General features: G+C 32.2%; 1 protein-coding gene and 3 non-coding genes across 4 annotated transcripts; all 4 read right to left on the bottom strand.

Annotated features, from left to right (window-relative positions):
- Nucleotides 1-275: 275 nt before the first annotated feature.
- LOC143601922 (endo-1,4-beta-xylanase 5-like) lies at nt 276-2,496 on the bottom strand. Its single transcript, XM_077079202.1, has 4 exons — nt 2,445-2,496; nt 2,307-2,356; nt 2,089-2,169; nt 276-1,463 (listed from the first exon to the last, which is right to left on the bottom strand). Exons 1-4 carry the CDS (start codon nt 2,494-2,496, stop codon nt 294-296), a joined length of 1,353 nt encoding a protein of 450 aa, XP_076935317.1. The 3' UTR covers nt 276-293.
- Nucleotides 2,497-3,384: 888 nt separating this feature from the next.
- Nucleotides 3,385-3,456, bottom strand: TRNAP-AGG (transfer RNA proline (anticodon AGG)). Its single transcript has one exon. It is a non-coding gene; the product is annotated as a tRNA-Pro (tRNA).
- Nucleotides 3,457-3,526: 70 nt separating this feature from the next.
- TRNAP-UGG (transfer RNA proline (anticodon UGG)) lies at nt 3,527-3,598 on the bottom strand. Its single transcript has one exon. It is a non-coding gene; the product is annotated as a tRNA-Pro (tRNA).
- A 3,615-nt stretch (nt 3,599-7,213) lies between these two features.
- Nucleotides 7,214-7,285, bottom strand: TRNAP-CGG (transfer RNA proline (anticodon CGG)). The gene has a single exon. It is a non-coding gene; the product is annotated as a tRNA-Pro (tRNA).
- Between the last annotated feature and the right edge of the window lie 7,783 nt (nt 7,286-15,068).

The following is a 15,068-nucleotide window of genomic DNA, read 5'->3' as shown; positions in this document are numbered from 1 at the left end:
ATGAGTTTTTTTTTAAACTTACTTGGAAAAGATTAATCTGTATACGACGCATCTGAAATACAAATGAGTTTCAATTTGATTTATTACTTTTCTAAATGGTTGTTGAAAAGTTGTTTACCTTTTTATGTTCTTGATTACCTCATAACCTCATTGTAGCTTTTAGTTTACTAGTTGCAACGACAAGGTATCATTATTTATGTGTTCAGGCCCTACCCGAACTGTGTTGTGTTTAGGGCTTCATTATTGAAAATCAAACCAGAAAAAAAAACAATTGATTCTCATTAATACATGACTTAACCAAGGATTTGAAGATGAACAATGTTGTCCGGTACGCTAACTTTGTCTACCTTAAAAGTGACACTACTAGAAACATTTGTAACGGGGTCGACCGCGGTAACCTCATACTGACCATTAAACACCAAAACTCGAGACATCCCCTTACTATCCGATACAACTTCAGTGTTCCCAGTTTTCCATTCTTCCATTAACCGATCGATTAAATCCCCAACCCGTGTGTTCTCTAGTTTCTCATTGGTCATACACATGACATCACACCCGTCAATAGATGCGCCCGTCCATATTATTATCGCCTTAACAGACGCGTGACAAAACGACTCCCTAAGTATTTCCTCTAAATAAATAACCTGAAGTTCACTTCTCGTTTTATTATCGAGGCCCGGGTCCATTTTAACATCCAACTCGGTTAGCCATATTGGTAAACCGGTTTGACTTAACAAAGTCAACACGTTTCTAACGTAATGAAGATCGATCGGCTCGGCACCATAATGACATTGCAGCCCAATTCCCATTTTAATGTCACTATTGCCCGGGTAAGCCCGGATCTTGTTAAGCCTTCTTAAATACTTTTCAGGCCGGGCCCACTTGTCGTTCACGTTTTCTGTCGTGTTAAATTCGTTCATGTACAACGTTGTGTGAGGGTCGATATTATGAACTCTGTTATAAAACAAAGCCGATGCATTTTTCCCGAGTCTCTTTTCATAGAAGTTGTGGTGTAAATTTTCGTTCATAACGTCCCAACCGACTAAACGCCCTTTGTAACGCTTAACTACCGAGTCGACTCGTTTGTTTGCTGCTTGTAACAACTTTTCGGGTGGAAGTTTTCTAACCCATTTTTGTTGGTATTTAACATCATCCCATAGAACTGTGTGGCCTCTAACGATGATCCCGTGTTCGTCTGCAAACTTTAACATAGCGTCCGGGTCAGAGTAATTTTCTTGGCCCGGTTTTGGTTCGGTGTAGTACCATTTTAACTCGTTGTGGAAATCAGCAGCTGTGAATTTGGAGGCAAACCATTTCTTGTAGGCCAAATTATTGAGGATCCTGTGAGTCATACCACAACCCCAGTGGAAATCTGAGGTTAGTTGCTTTATGTAAAGCTTAGCGCCTTTAACCGCGGTTTTGTTCGGGTAAGTTATGATGAAGTTTAACTGAGTTTTACGTCCCTAATAAATGGAATGTAACATTAACATAAGTAAAGTGCGGTGGCCTAAACACAAAAAGAAAGTCTCTGTTCTAAAAAAACATAAGTTGTAATAGCATGTGATATAAATTGATTTGTATTCTATGAAATGTGTGTTGGAAGTAATTTCAGACTTCAAGTTACAAGTCGGTGAACTTGAGGGACCAATATTAACAAGTCGGACATAGTTGGTTATGTTTCCAAATTAAAATATGTTTCCTAATTGTATTGTAATTAACATAGGTAATGTATTGGCTAGCAAGTTAGGTCAGTCTAGATAAACCGAGTTATGGTTAGACATAATATATTGTGGGGTGTGGGATGCAACCGAGTTAGGGTCATCTAGAGACACATGACGAGATGTAACTGAGTTAGGGTTCATCTGGATGTAATAGAGTTAGAGTTCATCAAGAGTCAAACCGAGTTAAGGTTTGAGATAGTATAATCAGTTTATTTGGTGAGATTTTATGATTAATATAAACGAGAGTTATTCGTTTATTTGTGTTATTTTTTTATCGATCCGGGACTTGAATGTGGTTGCTAAAAGTGGAAAGACAAATGTAAATTAAGTCTAAACTAATGCTAGGATTAGAATGATTGAATATTACCTCATTTATCTTCTTTTGTTGGTAAGATCTCCATTCTTGTTTGGTGTATGGACTAAATAACGTTTTAACCGTGTTTTCTTCCTGCATTGTTGAAATATATGAAAATTAGATTCTTGAAGTAACTATACAATAATAAAACTTGATAAAACCAGGATAACTATTAAAAAAACTTATAACCACATCATATCTTGGAAGTGATAGAGAAAACTTGAACTTGCCTTTGTTGTTGCATAGCTATCCTCATTGATCAGGGCTCGAGTTATATCACCTGGTTAAGAAAGTGAATAATTGCAATAACAATAAATGAATGATAAAACAAGAAGCAATTACGCGCATACACAGACACAAAGTAATACCTGATGCCAGCAAAAAGCATATAAGCAGAAAGAAATTGATGAGTGTTTTCATTAGTTGAGTGTGATCCAAAGACAATGGGGTACCTCAATATCTTATCTCTATGAAAGAATCTTTTACTTGAATTATTTTAGCAGCTTATTTGTCCTCGTTCTCAACTTTTTCTTATTATTTGGACCCCAGATCAAGGCAGCATGTGAACTATGAAAACCTTTTACAAACCATAACGACCTGTACATTTATTAATGTTTGAAAAAAATATATATTACATTTTTTATTCATAAAAACATGTGACCGAATGGGAAGTATAGATATATTGTAATTAGAATTTTCTACATACTATAGGAAGTCTTGGAGATATACTCTATTTTCATTTCCGTTCCGAAACAAACTAGTTACAATAAAATGGCAGGTAAATAAGCAGCAAGCTACTCCGCAACCCTCATATTGAAAATTATAGGCATGAACTCAATAAAAACAAAGTTACTAATTTCTATATGATTTCATTACGTAAATATCTTACACATACAATGTTTACACTTCAGGATGCCGTGCCGTGATTTTGCTTAAATTTGTGGGGTGGGGGTGGGGGGATTAATAGTAGCTTAACAATGACCAGTGTGTGTAAAACTAGAGTGCAAATTGCGGAAAATGAAATATAGTTATGGAATTCTATACATATAGAATGTAATTTCATAGGAGTACAACATATTAACATTTTAGAAAGTCCATGGACACTTGAATAAATGACAAGTTACGTGTAAATTTCATCTATTTGTGGGCAGAGAGTAAATTGAAACAATAAATGCATCTAGAATTGATTAAATTCATTTAAGTACCTGCTTTGACGTTAGTATAAACAGTGCAATTAATAAGTGAAATGAATCATTGATCATTTAGTAAGCAAGCCAAGATATATATAATAGAATGCGAAGTTAACAAGGGGCATTCCGAGAATTGAACTCGGAACCTCTCGCACCCTAAGCGAGAATCATACCACTAGACCAAATGCCCATTTATGAAGATTAATCATACATACTTTCTTAAGAACAACATTAACAAAAGAAAAAGGAAACAAAAGTATGGGGCATTCCGAGAATCGAACTCGGGACCTCTCGCACCCAAAGCGAGAATCATACCACTAGACCAAATGCCCATCTGATAATCACCGGATGAGCCAATTACCTCAACTTATCACATTTAGTTCAAACTACATATCTTTTGCTTTGTTTCTTGTTTTACTCGCATAACAAAGGGTGTCGCTAAATTAGGTATGCTGAGTAGCTATTATGGATGTTTAAAAGGCTTGTCTATAAACGAGCAGAGATCAAGGGTCAAGGTAAGAACCGCTTGTTTAACTTGAGTATATATCTTATTGTTTATAAGTTACAACCAAGAAGACTTCTAATGTTAATCTAAGGCCGAGTTTTATATCAATGTATACTTGTTAGCTCACTCGTTTGGTTTAGATTTAAGTATTAGATTTGTTTATAAAATTTTCATATAGGTAGAATATAGTTTTTTTTTTAAATTTGAAAAAGTTAACGAGTAGCTTAAGCTGAAACATAGACTTGTTAAGAATAAATGAGCCAAGCCAAGCTAACTCGTTTAACTTCAAGCCTAAGCTGAAGTTTGCTAGGCATGGCTCACTTGCTAAAAGGTCCTAGTAACAATACCAGGCAAAACATACAATTATACAAATTAGGTTGGGTGTGGTATGGAGTCATATCGGGTTCGATTTTGAATGGCCCTAATCAAAATGGGTATGAGTGAAAACAGAGTTTTTTTTTAAATAAAATTAGACAAGCAATTGCACTATTTTGACCGACAATAGCATTCCCTATGCATCACATATAAATTTGCTAAAAACTTAGTTTCAATATCCTTATGAGTTCACCATAACGGGTGGTACCCCGAGCATCTTTAGTAGTTTCAATTTTAAAATATCATAAAGTCGGATTGTTTCGTTATTACTATGACTACTGGATACAGTCATATGGATGCTCTTGCATTTCTCAATGAGACATGTATAATTGTTGTTGAACCTTATTTTGCCAGATAGATTTCAAACATATTTGAAAAATAAAATAGATAAGTTTAGTGTTATTTGTTGCAAAATTCATGTGTTCATCTAATAACTCCAAATCGTAAAATTATTTCTCAAATGAAGCTTCAACCCCGTTGACGTGTGTGAATATATATATAAATGAAAAATTCCACACAAATCGGGTTTATAAGAGGTTTTCTCACCTATGACTAAACCACACACGAAAGACAAGTGTAGCTATCGGGTATACTATAGTAAGGAAAGAACTGGATATCAATCTGTGGATACGATGGATTTTTCGATACTAAATCTTTGCTAACGTTTAACCAGTTAAAAATCTGAAGTTGGTTGGGTTTAACTAAATTAACATGCAAAATATTACAATTAAGCCAACGAACACAAACACAACAATCAAAGAGAAATATCACTTTAGTATCGAATTAATTTAGCTACAAATGATGATAAGCATGAATACATGGCAATATCACAAAACGGATAAGTAACTAGAATCTCGCTAAAGATATCTAATCATGTGACTTATCGGAAATTTAGAATGAAAGATACAAACTAACCACCTGAAGCCATTTAAGTAAAACAAATGATATGATTATGTCAATATTTATAAAGATATAGACTAGTTTTCAATCACGGTTGACTACTCTAACAACTCTTTGGAAAGATAACATGAAAAACATAAAATCCATCTTAAGTTGTTTAAAGTAAGCAAAATCGTGCACTCTTTCAACTTATATCTTTCATATTAAGATTGTGCAAGCTAACAATTCGTGTCAACAAATCTAGACAAGCATAATACTAATTACTAATATGACAAAAACATAACACATACTATGTCTTTCCAAACATTATTATAAGGATACACATACAAGAGTTTTCATAAATAGACAAGACTTTATTCACCATTCCTAGTATAGATTAGCACAAAGACATACAAATCCATGGATAGATGCATAAATCATGAGTTTTTCAACATAACACAACCATACATCTACAAGTCTTGAACAACAATCAAACTTTTGCACGCAAAATATCATTGAAGAATAATCATGAAATTACTATAACACTAACACAATCCTTGCCAATAACCCATAAATGCCATCAAATGTTACTAAACTTCACCTAAAATTAAAGTGATACAAAGTGTTTAGCTCATTATGAGCTCAAGAACAACATACAAGCTTGAATAGATAACAAGGTTCATGTCTAATTTAACAAGAAATCAAACCAAAAGTCCAGGCTAGATGATGCGGTTGATGAATGATGATCTTCTTAATTTTGAAACCCTTGGTGGATGCTTGAAGATGGATGGAAATCACCAAATATTGGAGCTAGAACAGTGGGTTCAAGCTCCCTTGGAGCTCCTCTTACGCATCCCACTATTCTGAAGAGTGCTAATGATTATAAAGAAAAACTTAAACGTGACCATGTTTCTAATTTGACAAGGCCCTGCTTCTATCTTTTCAAGGCCTAGCTTCTAATCTAACAAGACCATGCTCTTATAGGCAAGGCCATGCTTATGTTATGTTTTAGCAAGGCCACGCTTCTTATCAAGCATGGCAACACTTTCTATAAAGCAAGACCATGCTTCTCTTATCAATCAAAATAACATGCCCATCTCCTGAAATTCAGGAGATCTTGAGTCTTGACTTAAGCTATCCTACCATGTCCCATGATTTGTTTGATTGTTCTTTAACCTTTCAGACTACAAAAGATATGTGTTCTTCAATTTATTTCTTTTTCTTCATAAATCTTTATAATTCAAACAATTTGACTCCCATACCTAGAATTTCACAACCAAAACAAATAAGTGTATAATCTCATGAAATTTCCAATGATCATCAATAAAACGGGGGTGTATTCTAGCAATAAATATGTGTAATTTTAAGCATATCACCCGCCAACATTTACAGTTTAGTTCAATGTGGTGGCACAATTAATAACGGGAGGTATTTCCTTTAAAATATTTTATAGTTTTGCTTTCATTAATATTTTTCTGTTTTCTAAATGACGCAAACCGCTTTAAAAGCTTGTTGACCAAGCATATTCCATAGGTAAAAGTTCCAAAGTAGCTCCAATCCAACGAATCAAGTCGGTTTCAAGCTAGTTCTACCCAAACCGGTTTCATAAGAGGTTTTGAATCTATTTCGAATTCAAACCGAAAGTGCACCTCAGCTCCGCCCACTAAAAAAACGAGAAGTTGACTATTTGTGGTCCAATGTTGCCCAACTTGTCAGTTGTCATTGACTCATTGTAAAATGACATATTTACTCAAAATTAGATGGTTTTTAGTTTTGTCGTCTACTAGTAGGTAGATAAATTAACTACTTATCTTTAAGCACACATTTATGATTTATTTCTAGGAAATTTGATAGTGCATATATATTTGACCGTTGTAATATGTTGTATTTATAATTTTATTTATTAACTTTTTTTTTTGTTTAAATTTGCTATTTCTCATTAAAATCAAAACAATTACAATAAAGTGGCTGGCAAACGGACAACAAGCTGCATTATACAAATTTACAACACTAGCTTTAACTTTATAAAAGTATATGAAGAAAAATAAAACTAATAAACACAATTATATGTGTTTTTGACATGGAGTGATGCTCATCTCATTTCTTTTTCTCCTAGTAAAAACTTTAAATACAAAATATATTACATAAATTGAAGTTAAATATAATTTAAATTAAAGATAAAAACTTTGGGGCATTCCGAGAATCGAACTCGGGACCTCTCGCACCCGAAGCGAGAATCATACCACTAGACCAAATGCCCGACAGTGCTTGTTTTATCTGGACGTATATATAATCGTCGAGTCTTTACATAAGAACAACTGAGATTGGTTTTATTGGTCAGGTTATGTAGAAATTTATTCCAATAGATATGAATAATTAAATATTAATGGTTCACTATGAAAAAACCTCATGTTTCAAGTATACACGTACATTTGAACGTGACCACCTTAAATATTTGTTACACTTTGTGTTTTTAGGTTTTGCAACATGTTATATGTTCTAGCGGAGTGTTCAAATCTTTATAGTTTGTGTGTTTTAGGAACCCACTAACTTGTAGACTCAAATATGACACAAAGTCCTAGCGTCAATCTATAATTTCAAAGTTTCTTAGAGAGCCCACGGTGTGATTGTCTTATATGCTCCAATCTTAAATGGGATTGTAACTCATTGAGTATACCTTTCTAGTTGTAACTAGCTTGATGTGATGATGTATCATGTGATTTAGTATATCAATATACCATAAGACAAAGAATGGCCACTGCCCTTCCTTTGGACTTGGGGCATATGGCACTTAAATGTCCCTCATAAATTAGCTCAACCCTCTAACAATACCCTATTCAAATCAAGGGCCAGAAATAGAGGAGACTTGACCTTGCATCACTCTACCAAGAGTTTCCTTCACCACAAGGCAATTGATTTCATGTCAAGATAATGATAGGCACAAAATAATGGGCCATGTTAGGAAGGTGACCCATAGCACTCATGCATTAAAACCATAATTTGACTTCCAATTGGAATTTGAAAAACTGTCGCACAAATTATCTAGAAAAAAATAATAATAAAAGAGGCATAATTATTAAGAAAATACGATTTAAAATAATTTGGAAAGGACTAAACATAAATTTTGTTTGATCGGCATGTGTATTATAAACAGAACCAAAAGCCAGGCCAAAATAACAGGGACCGTAAAAGCTTTAAGCTCACAACAGACAAAAAGATGAAACACACAACAGACAAAATTATAATAAAAATAGAGAATTTGAACGATTATTTAAAAAGAGTAACGATTTCTCTCTGATCAGCTCCACAACTCGAGTACTATCGCAGCCAAGAAGTTATGAAATTATGTTTTACACTCCCGAGAAACGTTTTGTGCAAGTTTCTCCTTTTATTTTCTTCTTTCACTTTATCTTTTCTTTTACAAGGAACAAAATAAAATCACGTGGCTTTGACAAACTTTGAGGCACATGGGAAGGTCATTACTTTGGTTAATCAATCCTTATTTCACCTAAAACAAAGTTCACTTTTAGGTATAGAATATTGTAATAATGATACATGCCAATAAATTTAAAAAGTTTAAACAATTTAACATTTATTAATATATACATATAGTTAAACAATTAACATCTAGGATTTTATATGGGCCATTAAAATAAATATAGAGATTTAGACCCATACTTAATTAAAACATCTAAATTATATAAAAAAGCATTATATATAGATATGCATTTAATCGGCGGATTAGAAACAAAAATAACTATTGGTCTAGTGATAAACGTGTGTTGCTTATTGGTAGGTCACAAGTTCAAGAATGGTTATTAACAATTTTCTTTTGTTTTGTTTTTTTAAGACAATTGTCTGGAAAGAGTTACAAAATCTCATTTTGATTTAGACCTCCAACATCATTGAGTCGACCCTGATTTTATATAATCGTTAACTTAGGTGTTGTAATACTTGGTTTTTATATTAAAAACGAATAAAGCATCAAACCATATTCAAGATTTGGTCTACTAAAAACTTGTGTAGCTTCGAGTGCTCTTCAAGTGCACTATATTCTTCGGATCCGATAACAAATAGTTGCACATGTTATATGCACTAGCTAGCCTTAGCCACAGTAAATATGGTCTCTCTACGATCAAACTCTAACATGCATGATAATAAGCGTTTGTATTAAAATGTGAGAGAAATTTGTGGATCAAAACATCATACCGTATTACCTTCTTTAACCTTGTAAATCGTGTAATAAATCTATGGATTGATCACACACATGCAATAGATGTGAGCAAAGCTTTTAAGGTGACATGGCATGTGGTCCATCATAAGAACCCAAATATTGTTGTTTTATCGTTCACTATTAGCTAGCTTGTTATTAGTGATTCCTAATTTGTTGAGATGCAACAGTCATCTACAATGACGACCTGTGACACCATTGATCAATATCTTATAGTTTCTGCACTGGTCAAATAGAATCTTCATCCTATTTTCTACAATGTCATGCATGTCTCGTATTATAAGCGAACTATTTGAGGGATCTACTCTTTGAAAAACTTTTCTTCAACATCTAATGTCTAATTACGATTTTAAGTTAAAAGTATAATATTATTTATAGTTTTATTTAGGGGTTGGTTAAGATCCATGAATCGAGGTCGGCTCCTTTTTCTAATAAAACATCGTAATCGCTTATAAATTTGTTTCCACCTTTTCACTTTATAGGTTATTGCTTCACAAGAAGTGAAAGAATATTATAGATATTTTTAAAACTTTCTTTCATTTGATATATAGTATTAAAATTATAAAAAATAAAATCAGATATTTAAGTTTGAACATATTGATAGTTATAGTGGAAAAGAAAATTTCTCTATATAGACGATGCTCATGTATATCATTCCTTTATGGTTTCAAAATAATATAGTTATTGTGATAACCTTCAGTTACTGTCGTAAAAGTAGCCATCATTACTTTGATGGGACGGTCATAGTCCTCATGAATGTTTTTCTAAAGTTTTCTTTTCTTTATACAGAGTTCGGGAGTTTAAATCTTGAAAAAAGAATTTTATCTGTACTTCTTATAGAATTTGAAGTGTTGGCTGTTAAAAAGAAAATATCTATTATAAGTAAATCGGCAGACAAACAATAAACTAAAAAAAAAGGTATATAGTGTCAGGATGAGTATCATTAAAGAACTCATAAATTATTTAATAACTTGAAGAACTCTTATTAACTAACGTTTTTTATAAAATTTTTTGTATGTTAATGTTATATGAGTGTAATTTTATCACTTTTGATATCTATATTTACGATTACAATTTTGAAAATTAGTTTTTTACATATATCTATGTTTTTTTTACACATATGTAAATTTTTTATCACATAAATTTTACACATGTGTAACTTGTGATTTATATATGTAACCAAACTTTTGTTTCTTAAAATATGATTAAACAAGTCTCAAATAATGTTAAAATATAAAAAAAAGTTAAAAAACTATTTGATTTTTAAGAGTTTCAAAAAGTTCTTAACTTTTTTTGAGTTCTCAAATAATACTAACCCAAGCATGTCATCTCTTAATTTATTTGGTGTGTAATATATAAAAAAAGGGTAAATTATATAAATGGCCCAAGTAGTAGTTACGAAGTATCAACATTTAAAATTTGAAACTCGTCACTTCTTAGTCAATTGATTAATGCAAGTGATTATTTAATATCTTTTTGTTTTTGTTTTATTTCTTTTGTCACTCTCTAAGATGACACTTATGGTCTATAACGCTAGTCCACAAATAGGCGAAACCGTAATATCTTAAGTATTATAAGCTATATTGTCCAGGTTTAACTTAGAGTATACTAAACAATTGGCCTAACACAACCCTTATTTTAGAAAAAAAAAAGTTGCATTAAACCTAATGCAATGTTATTGTAACGTAATGAAAATCTTCCCAAATAGTTACATCTTGAAAATGTTATATGTGAAAAACACAGTTATGCCGTGTAACAAAAAGTTTGCATCAAGTCTAATACAACTATTTTTGTAACATAAAAGTTAAATTATACCAATTTTTTAGTATACTTCAAGTCGAATTTGGTTTTATCTCTAAGTGTGCACAAAGACAGTTTGTTTGTATTACAACTACATACAAGATTTATGATTCAAGTAATTCACTTAAATGAGAATTAAAAAACTTGTATGCATTTGTACGGTGTCACACCCCAACCGACGGCGGAATACGTCGAGGTGAGACGGTGATTGTTCATAGCACATGATACTACGTGTTACAATAGTCGTTAAATTTAATTTAATATCAAGCAATACAGAGATACAATGAATTGTTTTATAGTCATCTAGGTCCAATCATGCAATCCTATATCTTGCATCAAGTAATCTTTAATAAACAAATTTCCAATACCTAAAAAACATGCGAGAGTGTCAACTAAAAATAGTTGGTGAGAACATAGGTTTTAATAAAATAAGTTTTAAGTTGAAAGCAATCCATATGTGTTAAGTTACTTTGTATACTTTGTGATTACAACCAAACCTCTGAAACGTTTAGCGAGTCGTCTAATCCACGATTAGACTATTATGTTTAATGTTTAACGATCGTCGGATTTTGAACACACAGGCCTCTACCCGAGGCCTACGTGGGCGGGTCGGGCCAATAGATCTATCATCATACTACCATGGGCTTAGCAAGTTAATGGTTGTACATGCGATTAAGTATACATTTGTAATGATCACACACGAATATTATGAAATAAAGCTTGAATCAAATAACATGTAAAACAAATTGATTATGCATGTTTCCACCCCGAAGTATAAAACGTTTAAAAGCATGTAAAAGGGGCTATGAACTCACCTTCGTTGATGAATTGAGACTTGTAACGCTTTTGTTTAGAGCCCTAATGATCAAGAAAGTTGTTAGAATGTGACCCTATTTCGGTGGAATAGAATCTCCGACCTCAGGTTCCCAGGAAAAGGTAAGTGGGTCCATTCACGCCCGGACACGCCACTTGGTTTTTCCTTAGGCCGTAGCCTTGGTGACAGAACCCTTGGTTGAATATCTATAGACTTTGTGTTTGTTTGGAAGTACAATTGGATTTTAGGGTTTCAAGTGATACTTTATGGTTTAGGGTTTTAGATTATCTTTTCTAGAAAAGAATATGTTGTTTACTGTTCAAGACACGAATTTTTAAAAATAGTAAACCTTTGAGTTAGATTACGAAAATTTTATATCTTGTAACCGTATGAGTTTTTTAACATGTATATTTTTTATAAGATTTCAATGTTTATAAAAAAAATATAAAATTCATAGACTACCGAGGGGTCTGATTCTGAGTCAGTTTAGTAGAAAAATAACTAAAAATCGATACTTTAACAAATTGAGGAGATTCTAGTTGGATAATTTTTATAATTAGAAGGTCTACAATATATCCAAAAAATTAGGTCATAATTCGTAAACATGAGTGAGTTATGACATTCGTTTTGAGGCTAAAGTTATCTGTTAGGATTTTCAGCAAGACCCTTTGTTAAAGAAAAATAATAAAAACATTTTTAAAGTTTATAAAATTTTACACCAAAAATTACAGAGATACTAGACACCTAAAGAACCAATTTAGGCTTTTGAAATTCGTGATTTGGATATATTATGACCGAGATCTAAGCGTTGAAATAAAAGGTTTTTCTGCAGAATGAAAGAACAAAACATTATACGGCAATTAGAACTTACTAAGAAGGAAACGAGTTGTGAATCTTTGAGAGGATGATGATCACGAATTTTCAACCTTGGGGCTTTGGAATATGCAGGTTTGGAATGAATTTTAGGGGTGCTAGAGAGTTCTATTTATAGGAGTGTTTAGAGAAGAGATTATGATGAATTAGAGATAGAATTTGACTAGACTTGAATTCAAATTTGGATAAGGCTAATCTTGGAGATCAAGGATAGAATATTCTAGAAGGTTATTCTTAATTTGAATTTAAGGATATAAATAAAATTACTTTAGGATAAAATTGACAATGACAAATATTAAATCTAGGCATTCCTGGTTAAACGTGTCACGTTAACGATTAACCATGTATAAATAAATGTACATAGAAACATGTAATTGTGCATATGAAAATAATATTAATAACTAAAAATAAATAATATATGATTCCATAATAATATAGATGGTGAACTAATACATGGACCTTATTAAATACGAGTATAAAAGACTAGTGATTTCATGCATGAAAATGCATAGGTGTTACAGTCTCCCCCACTTAAGGGAATTTCGTCCCGAAATTTTATAAGAGAAAATTGTTGAATAATATTATGAATACTTGAGGAAGATTTGAAATGATAAAAAAAATTATGGTCTAATGTGTTGAGTTCCAGAGATTTGAGTAACGGTGTAGACTAATTCAAAAGGCTATTTTGATATCAAGCGATAATCTTTTGATCAAGAATTTGATTGAGAGATAGAGAGTTTAAGTGTAAACGATAAGGGAGAGTTGAATTGTTTAGATAAGTTTCTGGGAAAAGAACAATTCTAACGATTAGTGGTTTGAACCTGAAATGTGAAACTTCGATGCTTATAAAATAATTGAGCATGCTTAAAATTCGTTACAAAAAAAAATCTTAATAATGTTGGTCAAAGTTTCAGGGTAACACAAAACTCCCCGTGACACGAAAAACACTACGATTGGCGATATTGCAGGGACACCTATGTATAGGAATTACCAATGGCGTATCCACCATGTCCTTACCATATTCCAGTCGTCTCGTTTTCCTAATCACTAAAAGACTTCTATGCCATAACACACAACAGAACTTGCTATGGGTTCCATGCGTTGAATTTCATAATTACGTGTGCACCTGCAATTACTCTGTTCACCACATGGTCCACATAGTTCATCCAATTATGTATGGTAAAAAAATGTAAAATAATAATAATAAATAAAATAATCATTATGATAAAAATGTTGTTCAATATGAATATTAAATGCAAGTTTAATGATAATCTAGCCCTGTCTCGGGTTGAACAAGAATACGTCAACCCCGAGATGTTGAATAAGAATACACAAACACGAGCACCAGGTTATGAAAACATTAAAGATGGTGAAAATATTTGGGTACAATATGATAAGTTTGAATGACTAGTTATTTGAATTACCAAATTGCATGCAATCATGCTTTGAAACGTAACACAAAGTATTGTACACAAAATTCTTCTACTAGATAACTATGCAAAGAAATAGACATATTGGAAAATCAAGTTCATGAAAATAGATTTATAGATTTCGAGTTACGCAGGCAATTACATTTATAGCCAGACAAGTTTATAGACGACTAACCACCTTAGACAATAACCTTGTAAGTACTCAAATTGCACTAAGTAAATAAAATAATACTTTATGGGTAAATAAGATTTGATAAAAAAAATAGAGTTTACATATAAGCATGGTTCACATATACACAATTCTGCTATAAACATATATGTAATCAAGTTTTATAGAAAATATGCGTGTGTAATGAATTGAGATCATAAGTAATCATGCGTAATCATGTATTATTCAAGTTTTCATATGTATAGAAGTATGATCATGGAATGCATCAAACCAACAGGCAATCATAGGTAATAAAATATAAGCACGTATGTAGTCAAGTTCATGAAGAAGTATATTTATGGAAGGGATTCAAGATCAAACAATATTCATAGATAGTCATATGTAAACACGCATGTGATCAGGTTTTTATGAGAAATTATGCTCATGGAAAGAGTTAAAATAAGAGATATTGATAACTAATAATCCAGTTTCATATGTTCACGGAAGAAGACAATATTCATAAGCAATAATCAAGTTTCAAGTGGTTATAGATAAACATAAGTAGGATTTAGTTTCACGTTTTTATGGAAGAAACAAATAAGCATAAGTAATAGTCATGTTTTCACAATTTAATAAGTTCACAGGTTATCAATCGTGTAAGCTCCCAAGTAATTATCAGTTAAATAGGTTCATATATAAGCAGTGGCTAAAATAGGTTCATAAATGAATATCATTGAAAAAGGTTCA

The sequence above is a fragment of the Bidens hawaiensis genome, unplaced genomic scaffold (assembly GCF_021521415.1).
Source record: "Bidens hawaiensis isolate Kalapana, Puna unplaced genomic scaffold, B.hawaiensis_p1.1 tig00001960_1, whole genome shotgun sequence".
In the NCBI taxonomy this organism is placed as follows: Eukaryota; Viridiplantae; Streptophyta; class Magnoliopsida; order Asterales; family Asteraceae; genus Bidens; species Bidens hawaiensis.
This window is presented reverse-complemented; position numbering and strand designations above follow the sequence as displayed.

Excerpts from the sequence above, each read along its gene's own strand:
- LOC143601922 (XM_077079202.1), bottom strand. The coding sequence starts at position 2,496 with ATGAAAACACTCATCAATTTCTTTCTGCTTATATGCTTTTTGCTGGCA. Across the intron at positions 2,170-2,306 it reads ATAGCTATGCAACAACAAAG|GAAGAAAACACGGTTAAAAC; the intron begins GCAAGTTCAAGT and ends TCAACAATGCAG. Across the intron at positions 1,464-2,088 it reads AACAAAAGAAGATAAATGAG|GGACGTAAAACTCAGTTAAA; the intron begins GTAATATTCAAT and ends TCCATTTATTAG.